Source organism: Poecilia formosa, unplaced genomic scaffold, assembly GCF_000485575.1.
Source record: "Poecilia formosa unplaced genomic scaffold, Poecilia_formosa-5.1.2 Scaffold216, whole genome shotgun sequence".
NCBI lineage: Eukaryota > Metazoa > Chordata > Actinopteri > Cyprinodontiformes > Poeciliidae > Poecilia > Poecilia formosa.
This window is the reverse complement of record NW_006800155.1, coordinates 126,583-145,275: the sequence shown is the minus strand read 5'-3', so window position 1 is coordinate 145,275 and position 18,693 is coordinate 126,583. Positions and strand designations below refer to the sequence as shown.

The following is an 18,693-nucleotide window of genomic DNA, read 5'->3' as shown; positions in this document are numbered from 1 at the left end:
CTATTTGTCTTTTTGGCTCTAAACAAAGCTCAGGCAATTTAATTTGTCCTTTGGGAGGACAGAGTTACATTATCCTGGGAACTTACTCAGTCCCACTCTGAACAGTTTAACTTTCGGCTTCCAACAAGAAATTAACTTTCATTTGCAAAAATCCTTTAAAGCAGCAGTATTATGTATTTTTCAGGTACATAGTGCCATTTTATTACAGAATAAAGTAACTGTCACATTAATAATATGACTTAACTAAAGTCATATTAGAAGTCCAGGTGTTACATTACCCAATTTCAAGGTAATTTAACATCTTCATATTGTGGAAGTTTCTTTAAAAGCTCCTGCTCTTTCTGAAGCTCCACCTTCAGGAAATCCTCACAACATTTTTACTAGTGTTTCACTAAGAAGTAGCTCCAATAATGAGCTCAGCTGGTAAACAGCTCCACCAGCTGTTTGCTAATTGTGGCTGGCTAGTCTGCAGGAGCTTAGTGGGGAAGACGCAGGGAAGGAGCTGAGCCTCGAAGGCAGAGCTATGTCCACTATGAGCTATGTGTTTTGTACAGCTGAGTGGTTGCCATGGAGACTCAAGTATTTCTCAAACATGGCCAAAATAATAAAAACAACCAGGTACTTTTTTGATGGAGTAACTTTATAACGAAGCTCAAAGCAGTCAGTTTTACATAATACTAATGATAATAAAAGAACCTTTGCAGATTTTTTTTCTTATAAAACTGGAACAAATCATGACAAATTATTATCATACTATCTGAGCTGCTTTGATTAACATGCAGCAATAAGTTTCAGTTAAAAGCCAAAACATTAAAAGGTTTATTTTACCAAACTGTATAGTTGTATAACCATAAGAGAAAATAAAATGAAGAGTTTATTGAAAGTAGTTTTAAGTGTCCCTCAATAATCAAGGCTGGATGGAATAATGGGAATAAAAATGTAACGTGACAACAGTGAGAAACAGGCTGGCTCATTGTTGAATTCTTTCCTTTTCATTCCAGAACCATCCGGAGCCCATATGTTTACCAGAACAATCAGTGGAACTGGAAGGAATCAGGAGGATTAGCCAAACACTTGGGATGCATTATGCTCGAGTGGGGACATCAAGTATCCATCCTGCTCTCACGTTGCATAAAGAAACTCATAAACAAGCCTTTACATGTGAAATCTGTAGGATTAACTAAGTGAATGGGTAAACCAATGAGGCGTATGTACGAACGACTGCAGGACGGTCCAGAGGCAGCAGGAGTTTCCCAAAAGGCCAGAGAAGAGAAACATAAAACATCTTGATAACGAATCAGCTGCATGCATCTTAAACAAACTCCCTGAGAGACAAAGAACAAACACAGAAGAGCAGAATAATCAGAGGTGATTCACATTGCACCTTTTTTTTCTTACAAATAAAATATTTGATTTGAGATTAAAGTGAAGGTAAAGGTGATACCTTCCTTTCTGTCACTTAAACTCTGCATCTCCATAATGAGAACCAAACTACCATGATGGAAAAAAGTGAATCACTTTTGTGAAATTCACAAATTTTGATATAGCTGAAAAGACTAAGATTAGTTAATATGGGTTTCTGATGGTTTACTTTGCGACAAAGCTGTCAGGTTTTAATGCCCACTAAAGACTGAGAACCTAAACAAAGTGCATTATTATGCTTTCCATCTCTGGGTCTCTGCCATCCCCTCTCTGCTGTGCTGATCTTTGACCTTTATCGTGACCTGTGGGATATCTTTGCTAACTCCTACTAGAAAAGCTGCATATTAAACGACCACTTAGTGCCTGAGGCTGATCCTCCTATTAGCACATAAAGAGTCAACAGAAAATGTGTATTAGCATTAAATTAAAACCGCTTTGTTCTGCGTCCCGACTGTCAGAAACACAAAGAGGAGACCTGAATTCTCTCCTGGTACTGAACTAATATGATGATAGACGTTGTAATCTTTGGCTAATTAAATATAAAAGATGATGCAATAGTGAAGGAGGCGGATTCAGAAAAGAATCTGGTCAAAGGATTAATTGAAGCATTACAGACTATGCTAATGCTAAAGATGGCATCTTTCAGTGGAGTATATCCATCAGTAACATCAGCTGGGTTTTTATGCACAAAGGGAAATGGTGAAATGAATATGAATGTGATGTGAGTCGTGCTTCAGGACCTGTTTACGGGCTGCAGTGGGTTTAGTGAACTGGTATTTATTGCTTTGTTTTTCTCTTTTAGGAGAATGCCACAACGAATTCCTGTTATTTAGTTTGCTTCAGAGAGGTGGAGGAATCTAATCAAGGACAAGGGAGAAGCCTTCAAGACTATCAACTGGAGTGGAAACAGCTCAGGCGTTTAAAAGCCATCAGGACACCAGCTTCTCACACGTCTAAAGGTTCTGTATCTATCATTGATAACTTTATAAAATGTCCTGTGATGCACATAAAACGTCTACTAACTGATATAATCAGGGGTGCAAAACAGCAAAAAACAAACCGAAAAAGCAGAAGATAGATGCTCATATATTTAAAAGTAAATTAAACAATCATAGTTCCTATTAAAAACAAACAATATGTTAAATATTAAATAGAAGGTAAAAAGAAAAAAAAGCTCTTAAACTGAAAAGTTCATTATATAAAACTAAGTGGCTTAGTTCAGGGTTTAATAAGAAATATAATGTTGTTTCTTGTTTATATAATCCATTCTCTATAAAATAGCAAAGACAAACTTTTTAGCCATAATATTAAAACTTGTTAAATCAACAAAGACCCTGGAAGGACGAGCAGAGATAGAAAACAGATGGATGTTTATGAGCTGGCAGCCACATGTCAGCCTTCACATCTAATGAGTCTGAATTTCGTACCACAAACAAGAAAAAGTGGCATAAAAATAAAAACATCCTTGAATCTTAATGCTGAGCTACAAACATTCAAACTGCATTCAGTTTTTATGTGCTCCTGGTGCCTTTTCAACTCTTTTTGGGCAATATATGGGATTACTTTTGTTCTGCAGATGTCATCTCAGTGATTTTGTTGCGGCTTTTCAATCTGTTGCTTTGACAAATCTAATCCAGATCTGCAGAGTTTCTAATGTTTCTAATGGGAACCAGCGAGCGCCTCAAAGCCTTCCATGCTTATGGAAGGTGTGTTGAGGAGCATTAAACTTTAATCTGAAATCTGACTGGAAGTGCTTTAAAACTCAATCAAAACTAAATGTGTAAGGCATCTGATGTCTGGGTGTGTTACTGTGTAACAGTAGCATTATGTTTGATCTGATGCTGCAGGTTTAAGGCCGTCACGCTCAAACCGTGATGCCAGCAAATCACAAACCATGCAGCCAAAGGCAACTTCTTTCTACCTGAACGTTCTGCCTGATTGAGCATGGACAAGACAAACTATTCCAGTTAAAATCAGCCTGTCACAGTAAAGACAGCAGACTGAGAGATTTCTTTCTCTAAAGATTTATTTTCATTGTTCAAAATAGGCAGAGCAGGGACAGAACTCTGTATACATGTAATATTAATGGAAAAAGGCTTCAAAGTAAAAATAAAAATCAATTCATTCATGTTTGAGGGGAGTTTAAACAGCTAAAAAAAATCCAGCTGCTAATGAGGTAGAAAATGAACTATTCTGATCCAGCAGTTCTTGATATTTTTGAAAAGCTTGTAGATTAAATACAGTTATTTTATCTTGTTTATCTCTCAGCCTGAGACAATAAAACTGATGTTGCCTCTACAGTATAAAATTTTTAAAAAGCAAGATCTTGAGCTCCATTTTTACCAGTTAGTGTTTAGCACCATCTCTGTTGCTAGGCAACAGGACATAAGTCCTGCATCGGCCAGATCCTCAAAGACTGCCACTGGATTGGGACACCCTCCCAAGATATTTGGATCATGTCAGTTATTTAAATTCCTTTTGGGATAAAAAAAAAAAGAAAAATTACGTTTGATTTGAATGGAATACTTAAAATTTATTCTGTATCAAACTGAAAACGCTAACTTTAGTATTTAATACCCAATGACCAATCTCTGTAAAAATGCTTCCTACATAATATTTTTGACATTTTGTCGCTTTATGTTTTTTCAGACGATTTTATCAATATTTTTTCTCTCCAATCTGCCATGATGGCAGACACTTTTTTAAAGTTATGTTCTCTGCCTTTCCAACAGTTTGTTGTTCAGGTTTAGCTCAGGTATAACAGCTCTGCAGTCAACAAAGTATAAAAAAGTAGCAACAAAGGAATCCTTCTATTTTGTAAATATCATGTTTTAAGTTTAAATGCAGTTAGATAAGGGTTAGGGTTTGTTCACATTACACAGCACCAAAACCAAAAACACTAAATATTTCAGAAAAGCGTGTTGAATTGAAATGTTGACATTTTTGGATGTGTGAAGTGGCAAATTTGAATATACCCAAAATAACACTGTAACACACAGAGCTACATGGTGTCCACTGCACTGTGCACCATCTGCAGGGACCGCAGCAAACAATCCCAGTGAACCTTTCTCCAGTCATCTCCTTTACACCAGAAGAAACGTGAATTATTGAGCATAGTGCTGAGGTGGAACAGCTTGCTACGCTGTTTGGCCCAAAATGGCCAGCAATCCTCCCTGCTTCATGTAGCTGAGCACAGCAGGAAGTCAGATGAAGGTGAAGCACTGAACGTTTTATCATCCGTCACATATGTCAGAAGTGAAATATGCTGGACTCATTCATGACAAGTTTCCTCAGGGTCTGCATATTACATCTTCGGCAACAATAAAAAATATCTTGAGCACAATCTGTCAGCACGGTGGCATTTCTTATTAGCTCAAACTGAAACGCTACCGTTCAGTTTTAATAAGGTGGTGTGAGAGATCTGATATGGTTGCATATTGTTTTGCAGTTGCCAGCGGTGATTTCTTTACTCACAGGAGGAATGGCTGCTGGGGAAGCTTTTGCGCCCTTCAGACACCATCTCCGGCTCGCCGGTGCACAGCATCTTCGCATTCATTTGACCATCTGGGAAACAGCGCTGGAAGTAATCTGGCCTTGGTCTGAAAAATTAGTTTTCATGTGATTACAATGAGTTAAGAGAACAGCTACTATAAGTCTCAAAATACGGAGTGACTGCAACTTCAACCTGAGCATCATTAGCTGTGTTTCCATTACAAATGTGTGCAAATTCTCATCATTCTCCAACTACTTCCTGTCTCATTCTTCATGGTTTGTGCCAGTGGAAATATCTGGTTGTTAGTCAAACTTGCAGTTTTCCTAAATAAACCAAAATTGATACGGCCAAAAAAACACCTCATTCTAACATTAAGTTGATGTTTCCCTTATGCAAATCTATTTTCTAAATGTCAAACTGCACAATTGTGTTGTGGATGGAAAAGCAGCTACTGACAGCGCCGTGAAGTGACTTGTTCAGGATACCTGCCAACAATCAGCTTGATAGTATTTGTGAAGACTCCATTTAATGCGAGTGCCAGGGACACAGCTGAGGACAGAAGGACAAGGATTAAAACAAATCTTACATTGTCTCATTATGTAGTAGTACAAACCTCAGTCACAGTTTTATACAAGTTCTGGTCAGTTTTGCACACTTTGTACAAACATGACGGCCAAATTTTTGTGTTTAGGTAAAATCAGATCCAGTCATTTAGGAGTTCAGAGTCCAAGCCTCCAGAAATCAGTCGTTCTCAGTAACCAGACCTTCTGTGTGAAGCAAAGCGTAGAACAAGGAGTTGGTTTTTACCAGACTGTCTGTTTCCTGAAAACACTAAAGAGTTGATACGTCTGAGGAAGGCAGTTAACAAGAGAGAACAAAGACATTTATACCCACAAAATCAACATAATGCATTTAGAAGAACTGAAAATGTTGAGTTTATCTTTTTTATAGCTGCTTTATTTTCTTCAGAAAAAAATAAATAAATAAACCTGACTTTGTCATGACAACAGATTATTATTATGTTGTTGTTTTTTGTCTTGGTATAAATGGCTTGCTTCACTGGTAATAACTGAGGGAAATTTAATGAGTAAACAAAATAGTTTCCTCGTAATGGTTACAGCAGCACTAATAATCCACCTGCTTCAATAAAAGCATCACATTTATGCTTTGTTTTCATGTTGAGTTATGAATCTCCCCTAACATTCACACAGATATTGTCAGTTGAAATCTAATTAACCAAACACCCATCTGTTCTCCAAAATTGTCTGATATTGTTGAAGAAACAAAGTGTGTTCCTTGAGATAACAAATGCATTCATCTTGTTTAAAGAAAACAAAAAGTCGATACCTTGTGAAAAGGAGATGCATCGACTCATTATCACAAGAAAAGCAGCTTTGCTTTGTTGAGACTTCTACGGTGTCAGATTCCCTCTGTTGGTTCATCAGTCTGTGTGTGATGTGTGTGATCTTCACCCCATACAGCTCTGCAAGCTTTCTCATCTGTTTGCATCAACTTTTTTAGGGCACTGCAAAAAATCTAACATAGGTTTCTGTCCAGTTCTCATCAGATCATGAAATTTATCACTCTATTATGAAAAAAAAAACACTTTGTTCTCTTGCGCGGGATGTTTATCTTCTTGATGTTCAAAGTATTTCTGTCCCTCTGAGCAACAGATCAGATCCTCATTGAAGGCAGACGAGTCTGAATCTGAATCTGAATCACTCCGAACTGGTTTGAAGTAAAGTTAGCTAATGGCTCAGTGCGTTTAGAAGTACAACGTCGTTTAACTCCGAGATGAACGAATAAAATAAACACAATGTCAAAATTAAAAATCAGTCAGAAACTATAAACACCCCTGTTGCTTTCATGATATTTAAGATGTAAAATTATCCAATTTAACAACAGCAAAAAGAAGGTCTAGAACAATAAATTGTTTTGGGTTATTAATGTTTGACATGGAGAATCACATAAGCCGTGCTGTTTTCCATTACTTTTTGGAGATGTGATTGAATTCATGCCATCTTTGCTTCTTAAGATTTTATTCTTTATTATTCTGTTAATATTTACAGTGAATACATGTTGGATGGAACATCTGAAAAGTTACAAAAGTCTTATTGCAGCTCAGACATTTAGAGAATGGCAAATTACAAAGTAGGAGTCCAAATGCTAACAATCTTTAATTTAAAGTTATTATGAAGTAGCAGGTCAAATTACTTATTGTTGCAAGAGCGTTCGATTTTAAACAAATCATTGTTCAGTCACTTTAAACATGGATTTTAAGGCCAGTTAAAGACCTAAGATGTAAAACATTAAACTCTTGCTAATATTACAATTCATGCAGCTTAAAAGAGCAAAAACATCGACGGGATTTCCCTGAAGACGTGGATTGCCACAGGCAAAATCTGACTGTGAAAGAAATAAATGGCTCATTGTGATGGGAGAGAGGAAACATAATGTTGGTCAGTAGGTCAAAGTTGCACTGAAACTGAATGTTCACTTAATTATCTATAAGGAGTCCAGTGGGTCTCATAGTTAGAGGAGAGAACCTGCCCTACAGGTTACTCCCAGTGGACTCCAGTGGGACTTAGTTCATCCTGCTCAGACGTCTCGGAGTAAATCCAAGAGTTATCCAGCCTTCTGTTACTTCCTATTGCACAATAATGAATTGGGGACTTTTGCTGAACAAAACCAGCAGTAGTTATAATAACCAGAATGTATTTTATGGTTCCAATGCTGCGGACCTTATTGGAACTGTCTTTGCCTTACTGGTCATAAGTGCGTTCCTAAAACTGTCTGACAGTCTGTGAGCTTGGTTTCATCCTGGTGACTGGAAACCGTGCAGTAGTCGAATGGTTTTAAAGTAAAAATGAATCCTCCTAAATTGCTTCATGGTTCCAGAGCTTTTTATAACTGTCTGCAAATAACAGAGCTGAGGAGAAGCTGGAGTGATTGGCCCGTTCATGAACCCAGACATCCGAACATCTGCTGCATTCATCTTCCCAGTGTATCCAAACGACATTAATCTGTTTGAGAAAATGATCTGTGTCACATTCAGATTGTGTTCAGTTGCCCTTGAGTCTCCTGAGTCGGTCCATCCATCCATGCTTTGTTTTAATGAAAAAATAAATATTCTATGTCAGCAATTTTGACATATTTTCCTCATTACTCCGTGGCAGGACATTTTTTACTTTTCATATTTTGTCATTGTCTTTGCAGTCACAGTAACATTTACAGTTTGCCTGAAGCATCTAATTAACAGTGCAAACATTTCCATGTTGCTTTCAGTCAGTCTGCAGGTGAGGATGATGAGGGTTTGCTCTTCTTCTCAGCAGCATTCAGGATTCACTCAGCTTTTCTCCAACATCCACAGCGGTTGAGTCTCATCAGGATTCTCACTCCTGTTACTTTGACGCCGTTCACCTCCTCTGTGCTGAGCTCAGTGGAGAGCTTTTGGATGTAGGAGTCAGATAATCTGTTCCAGGCGTCTGATCAGGATGCCTCAGGGTAGAGGCATTATTTTGAAATCACGCAATAGGAATGCTGTTGGGAACTACTGCATTGACGCCATCCTATGTCCTCCCTTCTTCCTGTTCATCAGTGCTTCCAGGACTGACTGTGACATTTGCTTAATACTGAATGGTTCCCCATGAGGTTTTTGCAGCAGATTGTTTAAAGTCTGTAGGTTTTCATTTTTTTTATTATATTTTTATTTTTGCACCTCTAGCAACTCTCAAACCATTTTGCTCTGTGTGTTTTGATCTGGGCATCCGCATGTTGTGAGAGGAAACATGATTCATCAGACCAGATCACTGTCAGCCATTGGCTGTGCTCCAGTTCTTGTTTTCATGCTTCCATTGCTGTTTTTTAGCAATAGAAAGTGGTCAACATGCCCAACCTGACTGATCTGTTGCTATGCAACCCCATAGCTAAGGTCTAATGTCCATTTTGACACCTTCAGATCAGAAGTAGCATGAACTTTCCCTACAGTTTCAGCTCCAGCGGCTCGTCTGTTGGATCAGACCAAATGCAGCAGCATCAGTAACCCTTGGCTGCTCATCCCCTGCTGTCTGTTCGTTCCCTCCATGAACCACTTCTGGTCGACTTTGGCCTCTGGAGACCTGCTACATCCCACAAGAGCTGCATTGTGGAAATGTTCTGATCCAGTCATTCAGTCATCACAATTTCAAACCTGGAAAACTTCTGAAATCCTTACACTGCTCCATTTTCCTGATCAAAAAAAAGAAGAGGGAAAATGCCTGATATTGCCCACTAATTGTAATGAAGAAATCTGGTCACCTGTCAGTGGTCATAATGTTATGCATGATCAGTGTACTCATTATGGAGAGAAAATTATCTAAATCAAGAAAGGTTTTATTAAAATAAAGCTGTAGAATTGACAAATGAGTCCAAACATGAAAAGACCACAAACACTCCCCCACATAAAGCGAACAGTAGCATCGCTCTGTGATATCACATTACCAGGATGGAAAACAGTGTTTCAACTTTATAATCACGATTAAAGTCAGCGCTCCGGAATCATCTTTGACTCATTCTCAGTGAGTAGTCTGGTGGGAAATATGACCCTCAGATGGCTTCATTATATTCTGACTCAGAGATAATCGCGTAATTAAGCGGCGTGACTTCTGGAATGATAAAAGATTATTAGACGACTTTTCAAAACGTTTTCCTTTCTACCATGAAGTAGAATACGGAGCGTGGCAGAAAGCAATGTACCACACAATATATGCCCATATATCAGCAAAAGTAAAGAGCATAAACTTACCAAGCATAATCTATTTAAACCTAATTATGTCCTGTAATCTTGTTTGCGTTTCTGAAGTAGAGAGCCCTGGGGGATGCTTTCCAAAGTGATACATTTGGAACTGCATTCTGAAAGCTTCTGACATGAAAAATTAATATGTCTGTCAATGTTTTAAAAATAAACAACTTTACACCGATCAGAGTAATTAATTTAATATTTTTCTGTGTCATTTTAGAGACCGTTTCTTAATGCCATCCTCAGAACTCGGATCTGTCTGACATCTGTCATAAAATGCAGAACAGTCTTCCTTCCTTTAGTTCTTTGTTCTCCTGAGTTTCACAGTTTTCTAAACTGGTTTGCAGAAGTCCTTCTCTGCAGGCGGTGAGGGGCTCGTTAAATTCTCCACTGCAATGTAATCTCTGCTGCACTGAGCCACTCGCTTTCCACCTGATTCATCACTGTGTGTCTCTTTAATTGGATTTGTGTTAAACTTTCTTAATGCCTTGCAGCGCCGATGCCTTTTTCTGGCACTCAACCTCAAGGGAAAGTAGGAAAAAATGTGTGTGAAACCACTAGGTCCTGGTAGAGAATGAAAGAAGATGCTTTAAATTGATAATAAGTAAATACTTGGCTAAGAGCAATATTCATGGTGGCATATTGACAGACACACGAGGTCATAGAGTTTAAAGATCAGCGCCATAATGACTAATGAACTCCTTACATTTGGCTAGATCGCTTCAGGCAGAGGAAGGAAAAACATATTGAGCTAAAAGAAATCCTAACAAAATTTGTTCATTGCTGAAGCATAAAAAATCGAATAAAGCGTGGGCAGAAACTTTTGTATAATACATATGCTGTTACTATTACAGGCCAAATCATTCACATTCCAAGGCTTCTAAATTTCATGTAAGTGTAGCAGGGAATGCATTTAGGAAAAACATTTTGTTGTCATGCAAAGAAAAACATTTTCAGCACTTTAATCATGAGAACTGAAGGGAAGATTTTCACGCACCTAAACAAGCCTCCTTGATCTCCGTCTTGTCCGTTCTCTGAATTATCTTCACCACGAATATCACTGCCAGTGGAGTAAGGAAAGAAATTGCCTGTAAGGAAATAAGACAGAACAACAAAATGGTAATAATTACAGTGATTTTAGGATTCCAGGGGATCTGCTCAACACGAAAACACTCCTGCATTAACTTGTGACCTGAACCTGTCAAAACTGAAAAACCCAACAACTGATTTTATTGTTCAGTGGCTCTTCCAACCAGCACTCAGAGTTTCTGTCTAATTTGATAGGAGATTTGAGCTCCCTCTGCTCAGAGGTAATAACTGTTGCCACAGAAAGTATTAATTAAATCCAGAATGAAATTGTTTTATGTTTCTGCCCTAAGCAACAGCTGATTTAGAGATAAGATTCTCCAAATCTTCATGGCTTTAACACAGAAACTGCAGAGTGTGGCAGAAGCAAGTAAAGAGACTATGATGAACGATGAAATTTGCACCCAGTCAACACAATACACACACATACACACGCATACACACACATACACACACATACACACGCATACACACGCATACACACCCCCACACACACACACACACACACACACACACACACATACACACACATACACACAAATAATCCAAACGGTTGAAAGAACGTAAGTTCCTAATCTTAATGGCTTGTCTACTTCGATGTCAGATGATGTCACTGTAGGAATATGCTGTTGTAGTATTATTATCAGTAATATTAGGAGGAGGTGAAGGAATCTTGTTTGGAGAAAAACTGCTCTGACATATGCAGGCAACTATAGTTTATTATTTTATGTCCTCCATTTAACAGCCTCTTTAATTGGTTTGCTTCGACCTTTAGAGACTATGAATAAAAAACATCCCATCACAGTAAATCTTTATTTGAAACTTGTAAAATACAGCCGGTGTTTATGTGAAACCATGTGACCTTATAGCCAAACGTAAGTTTATTAAATCCATTAGTGAAGAAACAATTATCTGGTTGTTTGTGAAATCTCATTAGTAATGATGAGGTTTCCAGTCGTAGTGATCATTATGTGTTTAGCAGAAAAATTAGGATATCTATATTCACAAATTATTTACGTTTAAAATCAACTTATTGGCTAAAATATTCCTGCAGTCTTGCATGTCTTCCAGATTTACAGGAGTAAAGAAAAAACCTCCTGCCACTTCTCACACTTGGAATATGCAGGAGTGACACTTGGAGCTGCCCTCCGGCCTCTACAACATTCATTATGAAGGTCACAGTGAGCCGTACTGTAGCATCATGTAAATCTTATCCATGCACTCATAGTAATAGTTAGATAACTTCTCCAGACCTTCAGGGCTGCTGTCAGAGTGGAAGTACTACAAAATGTCTGACAGGACAGATTATTTCCCCAGAAGACATGTAGCTAGGGAATAAGGGACTTTCTTTCAATTCCCGATTGATGGAAATGTCTTTCCCAAAGATTTATTGATACCCCAGCTAATAAAAACTGTCAATATTCAAAGAGAAACAGAATAATAGAGCAGAGCTAAACAGTTTGCGTTGAGGCCCATTCAGCTCTCCAGATCAATTGTCAGCTTGGAGAATTTGGCATTCATGCTTCTTGACTGGCTGCCAGAGATATAAATGACTAATGCAGTTTGAAATGCTTACAAAATTACTCATCAAATCTATCTGGCAATTAGTCACTTTGAGCTCCACCAAACAGATTGTAATTATGCTTTGACCTCTTTACTCACGCGACACTGGTTGGTCTGGCAGAAACAGACATGGTAAAAACATGCAAATACTAGATTCTAACTGCTAAGTATGCTGTTTTTAAATATAGAATGTATTTTATACACTAAGCTGTCATAAGACTTCCTGTCACCGGCTCCTCAGCAGGCGTCATGTGAGTGAGGAGTTCAGGGATCGAAGAGCCAGTCCCTCAAACAGTTCACAATGAAGTGAGATAAATAAGCAGTCATTTTAAGCAGTTGTTTAAAATTATTTTTGTTTTATTTTATATTTTATATCAGTTAAAATCCAGTGCAACCAGACAGTCTCTTCACAGGAACTGAAATATCCAACATCACATTTAAATAGACATTTTGACTTGAGTAGAGGAAGAAAAGCTTTGAGACGCCACAAAAACTGAAAACGCACAGCGTCTTGTTGCCTGTAGGCATTTTTGCCAGCTGTTACAAATTCACTTCCCGGGAGAAAATGGAGTGTCTGACTAAAACTAAACATTTCTTCCAATGCCACAATGTTTGGCAGAAAACTAGACTTGAGGACAGTTATATCAACACAAAGAAGCTGATGTAAGAGTTGGAAGTTTTTCTTGTTCATTAAAATCTGGGATGGTTTTTAAAGGCCTCAAAAATTATAGCATTAATCAAAGCAGCAGTCAGGAGGCCTCTGACACCTCTGGAGGAGCTGCAGAGATCTTCAGCTCAGGTGGAAGAATCTCTGAATGAAAATGGTAAAAGTTGCCCAGAACCAAAATACTAAATTTAAGGCCGACAAACTGCTGGTTCCTGGAAAAATAACACATTGCGCTGCAATTCTTATTGCACTTTTGAACTACTGGATAGATTTTCTGTCTCTCTTAACACACCATTCAAGTCATGAAACATGGTGGTGGCAGTGTCATGATGTGGGGATGATTTTCTTTAGCATGTGCAGTAACACTGGAGTCTGTCCTGTTCTTCAGGTGGTAGAAGACTGACTTTGTAATTGTCTTTATGTGTTTCTGAAGAGCCCAGCCCCTCACTGCCCCCAGGCTTTTGGGCCTGATCTGGGTGAATTAAAACTGTAAAAATACTTTCATTACTAATTAAAAGAAAGATAGCTGCCATGGGAACAGTTCCCTGACTGGTACACAAACAAACTCTGGAAATGAAAGTCAGTCTCTGAGCACCAATGATAAATAGATGGTGAGCGTTATAATATCCAATCATTAAAACAAATAAAGAAAATTCAGAGGAAGACTACTCTTTCTTTTGAGATATGTAATGTACTTACAAACATAACCCTTTTAGGAATGTGGTCCGACTCAACCAGAGGATTCCTGTAGAGCCACAGCTCCTCCGGTTGGATAACTCTCTCAAAGGGCTCCAAGAACTCCGTAAACCTGCAAAGAAAAACACAGCAGAGTTTAGTTCTTACAATCTAACGGTTTGGTTTTTAGCTGCTAAAACAAAAAAAGACTTTTCATATATTATCTGTCCTCTGATTGGATTCAGTACCACACAGAAAAGGGTGTCTTAGTTTATTTTATTTTTTATTTTTGTGCTGTCCAAGAAAAGTTCAGGACTTTGCCTGACATCCCCTGCTGCCTTCTTGCACACTGCGTGTGAAAGAACAAATTAGTATTCTGCTGCTTTCTCCGTCCCTCCGTGGCCAGTCGGTGGTCTGTCCCACACAACCTTGTTCTTTGTCATTTTAACAAGGTCTTTTGTCACTATGGTCTAAAACAGTTCAATGCCCTCCTCTCCTTTGGAAAGAGCTCCAAGATAACTAAAAACAAAAGGCTTTGAATATGCTGAATATGGTGATTTAATGAGTTTTCTTCCTAAATAATGCAAACATCAGAGGGCATGTTGATGAATGTGTGAATTTTGTTCCTTTGTAGTTTCTTGGCAAGTGTAAAAGTCAGAAAATGTTCAAACATTTATGAATAAAGGGCAATTATTTATGGTATGTTTTAAGAATCTAGTTTTTGACTGTAGCACCTGCCCTCCTTTTCTTTGAAACACATGGATTAAAATAAACTGAAATTATAACAAATTACTCTTGCTGTATGATCCTGAACTTTGGGGAGATTTTGTGGTTGTTTCTAGTGTTTAAAGGGAACTACCTGGTTACATCAGCATCAAGGTGTTTCTCAGTGGACAACAGTTTGACACACATAATAAACATATAAGCTGAAAATGCTTAAAATACCTGCAGACCACTCTGGACCACTCAGGTCTATTCTGCAAATCCAGAATCAGAACCAAACGTGGAGAAGAAGCTTTCAGTTTCCGTTTCACTAAAATGAATCAAACATCCAGAAAGTTGCAGAAATACTGAGTTAATTTAAACCAAGGCTAAATACCCATTTAGAGCGGACTTTGATTAATAAGTACTGGAGCAGGATAAAGAGTAGCCCACATTCCTAATACAATGTAATGTTTTAGATTGTTTGTTGTTTTATTTCCTCCTAATCACATAAAGCACTTTGAATTGATTTGTTGTTTGCTATGCAGATGAAATTACTTTGCTTGCCTATAATCACTTTGCAGAAACTTTGTCCCTTCATTCTCCTTTGTCTCTTTGTTACACATTTTACAATAATTCTGGATTTCTGATATTAATCCGACCATTATGAGTTACAAAACCTTAACAAAGCTGAAAGCAAAAACTTGGTAAATGTCTTTCAATGTTTCATCACAAAGACCAGAATTCAAAAAAGTGGAGGCAGCTGTAACTTTTTCCTTTTCAATAACTTCCTTGATACTAAATGTGATATTAAGCAAGGAGAAACTGGAATCAACAACTTCATAAATTCACAATTTATAAACAAACTTAAACAGGATCAAATAGTTTGAAACCACAGCCTTTTGATTTTTAAAACTGAATTTGTTTTTTGTCATAACTTTCAATAATTCATACTCAAAAGAAGAATATATATAAAATTAATTTCAAAAGAAAAATGTTCAGAAGTGGTTTACCAAAAAATGTCTAAAATACATGATCACATAACGAGTTAAATGTTAAGCTAAATTTTAATTTTATAGATAAACTATGTATAAAAAAATAATCGAAACATAAAACACTGCAGCTTAAAGCTGAAGGACTGGCTGTGCAGGTCACTGTGAGGATAAACTGTAGAAATTCAGCAGGAAGAGGGAATCAATTATCCAAAACTTCAACATGTCCTTCACATCCAGCTGTGTAAAACAAACAGTTAGCATTGGCTAGATAGCATGAGTCTCCTTTAGGTCTCTCCAAAGTGATTGTTCAACAGAATTTCTTGTTTTTCCTCTTAGTATTTTTCACCCAAACACAGAGCCTGTGAGAAGTCAGCTTGACAAGAGACTGGAAATATGAAGAGTTCTGCACATCAGGCAGAGGCTGTGAAAAAACTATTGGTTGGTTTGCAGATAGCTGCATGTCAAGATGTCGCTACAAAGGAGAAGCCTTATGTTTCTGATTCAGCTCAGCGGTGCTGCCTTCTCTGGAAGGGGCATGCATTAAACCCCACCCTGCGAACAACGTGCCGCATGCTTCATGAAATAATCCAACTTTTTTCTGTCATCTCTGTCATGTTCAGGCATCAGCGGTTGAAAGAGTTATTTTGGTTCCTGGGGACTAATGCAGGGAAACGGAGCGCAGACAGATAAAGTCAGCTCAGACCCCAGCCTCAACTTTTAGGTCATTACATGCAGCGATGATCCACCTGTCAGCCTGGAAGGCTTATCTCACATCCAGCCCACATCCTAATTAGTTTGAGACACACACTCCCCCAAGGTATCAGCTGCAGGCAGATCATTTTTCATGGGTGTTGTTGGACTGCATGGGGTGTTTGAGTTTATTTATAATGCATATTATTTGTTTATTTGTGTGTTATATGATTGGATGGCAGAGACGGAGCAACATCATCCAAAAATTGTATTTTACACAAGTGGACATATTTAAACATGCAGGAAAACATTTCACATGGAGAAGGTTTCTCCATGTGTTACATATTATTACACATGATCATTTCTGCATCTGAAACGTGGTGAAATGTTTCACATGTCACACTTTCCACATTTGAAAGTTAATCCCATGTGAAGTGTTTATTCACATGTTGAAATATTGTTTTGCTTCCCATGTATTTGCCTGATAAAACTTATTTGACATGTAGATGTCATCAAGTTACTACACTTTAATTTTACATGTCAAATCTGTCAGAAACAATTTTAAATATTTTCAACCATAAAAAATGACCCAAAATAATTTCCACATGTAAAACCTGTTTACTGCACAACCTAATTCCTATGTCCAACATTTACTTAGAAGAAAACTTCACATCTAAAATGTTTTCCACATTTTTTTCAAATATTACTAACTGCCACCTGTGAACATGTTTACATACCATCACACTCTATACTTGGCACATGACCTACGTTTTTATATTTCTAAACAATAAACTGATGTTCACATTGGTAACATGGGTTAAACTATGACTTCATAAAAACTCAAGTTTTTGTGACTTGTTAAAAGCAGACAAGACAGTTGTACTAATATTTGCTTAAAATTATATTCCCCTTTTGAAAGTTATTGGAGAAATACATGTTGACCTACAACAATCAGAGGACAAAGTAAGAATGTGAAACGAAGGTTAATGTCTGCTGTGATGTGGAGCTCAGAGGGAGGAGGAGTTTCTGGTAATTAGCCTGTTGGATGTTCAACGTCAGCATGAATGCATAAGCATTTGTGACAATTTACTGGGTGAATAAGAATGAGACTCTGATTGTTAGAGCGCTGACTAGAGAAGCACTAATTAAGTTCAGTCTAATGCATTATGTATGACTTCAGCATCAGCATCACAACTAATTCCAGGGGTTCCACACTGAAATGTTCGGCTTTCACAATTTACAGCATAGAGATGTTCCAAAAAAACATTTTCTGAGTGTAGAACCGGATTTGAACGGCTGTCACATTTGATTTTTATATGTAAGACATAAAATGACATAATATGACTGTTATTAAGCACAATAAACATGTATGTTTTATTCATAAAGAAATAAAACAGGAACAGATAACACTGAATATCTTTGTTTTTTTAGTCCTTAGAAAATATTTTCACCTTTTCATGGCTGATCACTCTAATTAAATGAAAATGAAAATCATTTTTGTCTAAAAGTCTTTTAATATTATGAATTATGTGTCACATTAGTGCCAAAGTCGCTGTTAAAAGCCTTGTCTTTTTATTCCTTTGCAGAAATGATGATTTTCAGTTTGGCTGAGGGACATTTTAAAGGTCCAGGTCCGAGTGATGTTGCTTAAATTAATCCAAAGCATCTTTTAAGATGCCAAAGTTAAAAATGTATTTGTTAATACCAGGGTTTTTACTGAAATGAGGCTGAAAGGCAGACAGTAATGCATCAGCTGGAGAACAGAAGATTTATTTTGTTTGCATAATTAAAATGGGAAAAATGTTGATTGCAGTCCCATTAGTAGAGTCTGTAGAGGTAATAAGTTACACAGCATGTGTGTCAATTTTTCCTGCTGGGAAATAATTGTAATTATCCTAAAAAAGAGACAGACAGGGAGGAGCAGGCTGAGTTTTAGAAGCAGCAATTTACCCGTTCAGAGCAACAACAATATGTAAAGTTTACAGATGGAAGAGATCCTCGCTGGGGGCTTTATGGCTTTTGTTTATGATATATTTGTTATTAAATTTGTCCCTCTACGTGGTGTAAACAGGAAGCTGTGAAAGCCAGTGTTACCTTAAGCTGTATACCCAGAGGGGAGCACAAATGAACACAACAGAGCCGTGATAAAAGCTACTGCAGTGTGAAAATCCATCAGAGGGAGAGCAGGAAAGGCTTTCCCTCAAAGGCAGACTAATCAGCCGCCGTATCGCCTACTGTTAGTTCATGTTGACTCTATGTGAAACAGAGATGTGCTTTTCCTGGAATACATGTGGTTGGGATTTGTCAGTCCTATTTGTAATGATTTCTGGAAATGTTCTAACATCATCAGCCATTCCATTCGACAAACAAAATACTTTCATTTCTACTTTTTTAAGGGAAATTATCTGGATTAAGTCATATATTTTATGAAAAATGCAGTGTGTTGTGTTACAGAAAGTGCACTCAGTGATTGTCAGCTGCTGTGGTGTACCACAGGGGTGAGTGTTGGGACTATTACTTTTTAGCTAATTTATTAGTGATTCAGCAGAATGTTGCTAATCAAGTGTAAGCTGCTATTGCTATTGCTTCTATATATATATATATATATATATATATATATATA

General features: G+C 37.5%; 1 protein-coding gene across 1 annotated transcript in view; it reads right to left on the bottom strand.

Annotated features, from left to right (window-relative positions):
- The window catches only part of LOC103148980 (phospholipid phosphatase 4-like), a 46,910-nt gene that overhangs the window by 8,404 nt on the left and 19,813 nt on the right, over nucleotides 1-18,693 (bottom strand). The window contains exons 2-5 of the mRNA XM_007567991.2: nucleotides 13,708-13,816; nucleotides 10,690-10,780; nucleotides 5,401-5,464; nucleotides 4,897-5,021 (exon numbers count right to left, since the gene is read on the bottom strand). Of these exons, the coding sequence (XP_007568053.1) occupies nucleotides 4,897-5,021; nucleotides 5,401-5,464; nucleotides 10,690-10,780; nucleotides 13,708-13,816 (389 nt within the window). The remainder of the gene's footprint in view (nucleotides 1-4,896; nucleotides 5,022-5,400; nucleotides 5,465-10,689; nucleotides 10,781-13,707; nucleotides 13,817-18,693) is intronic.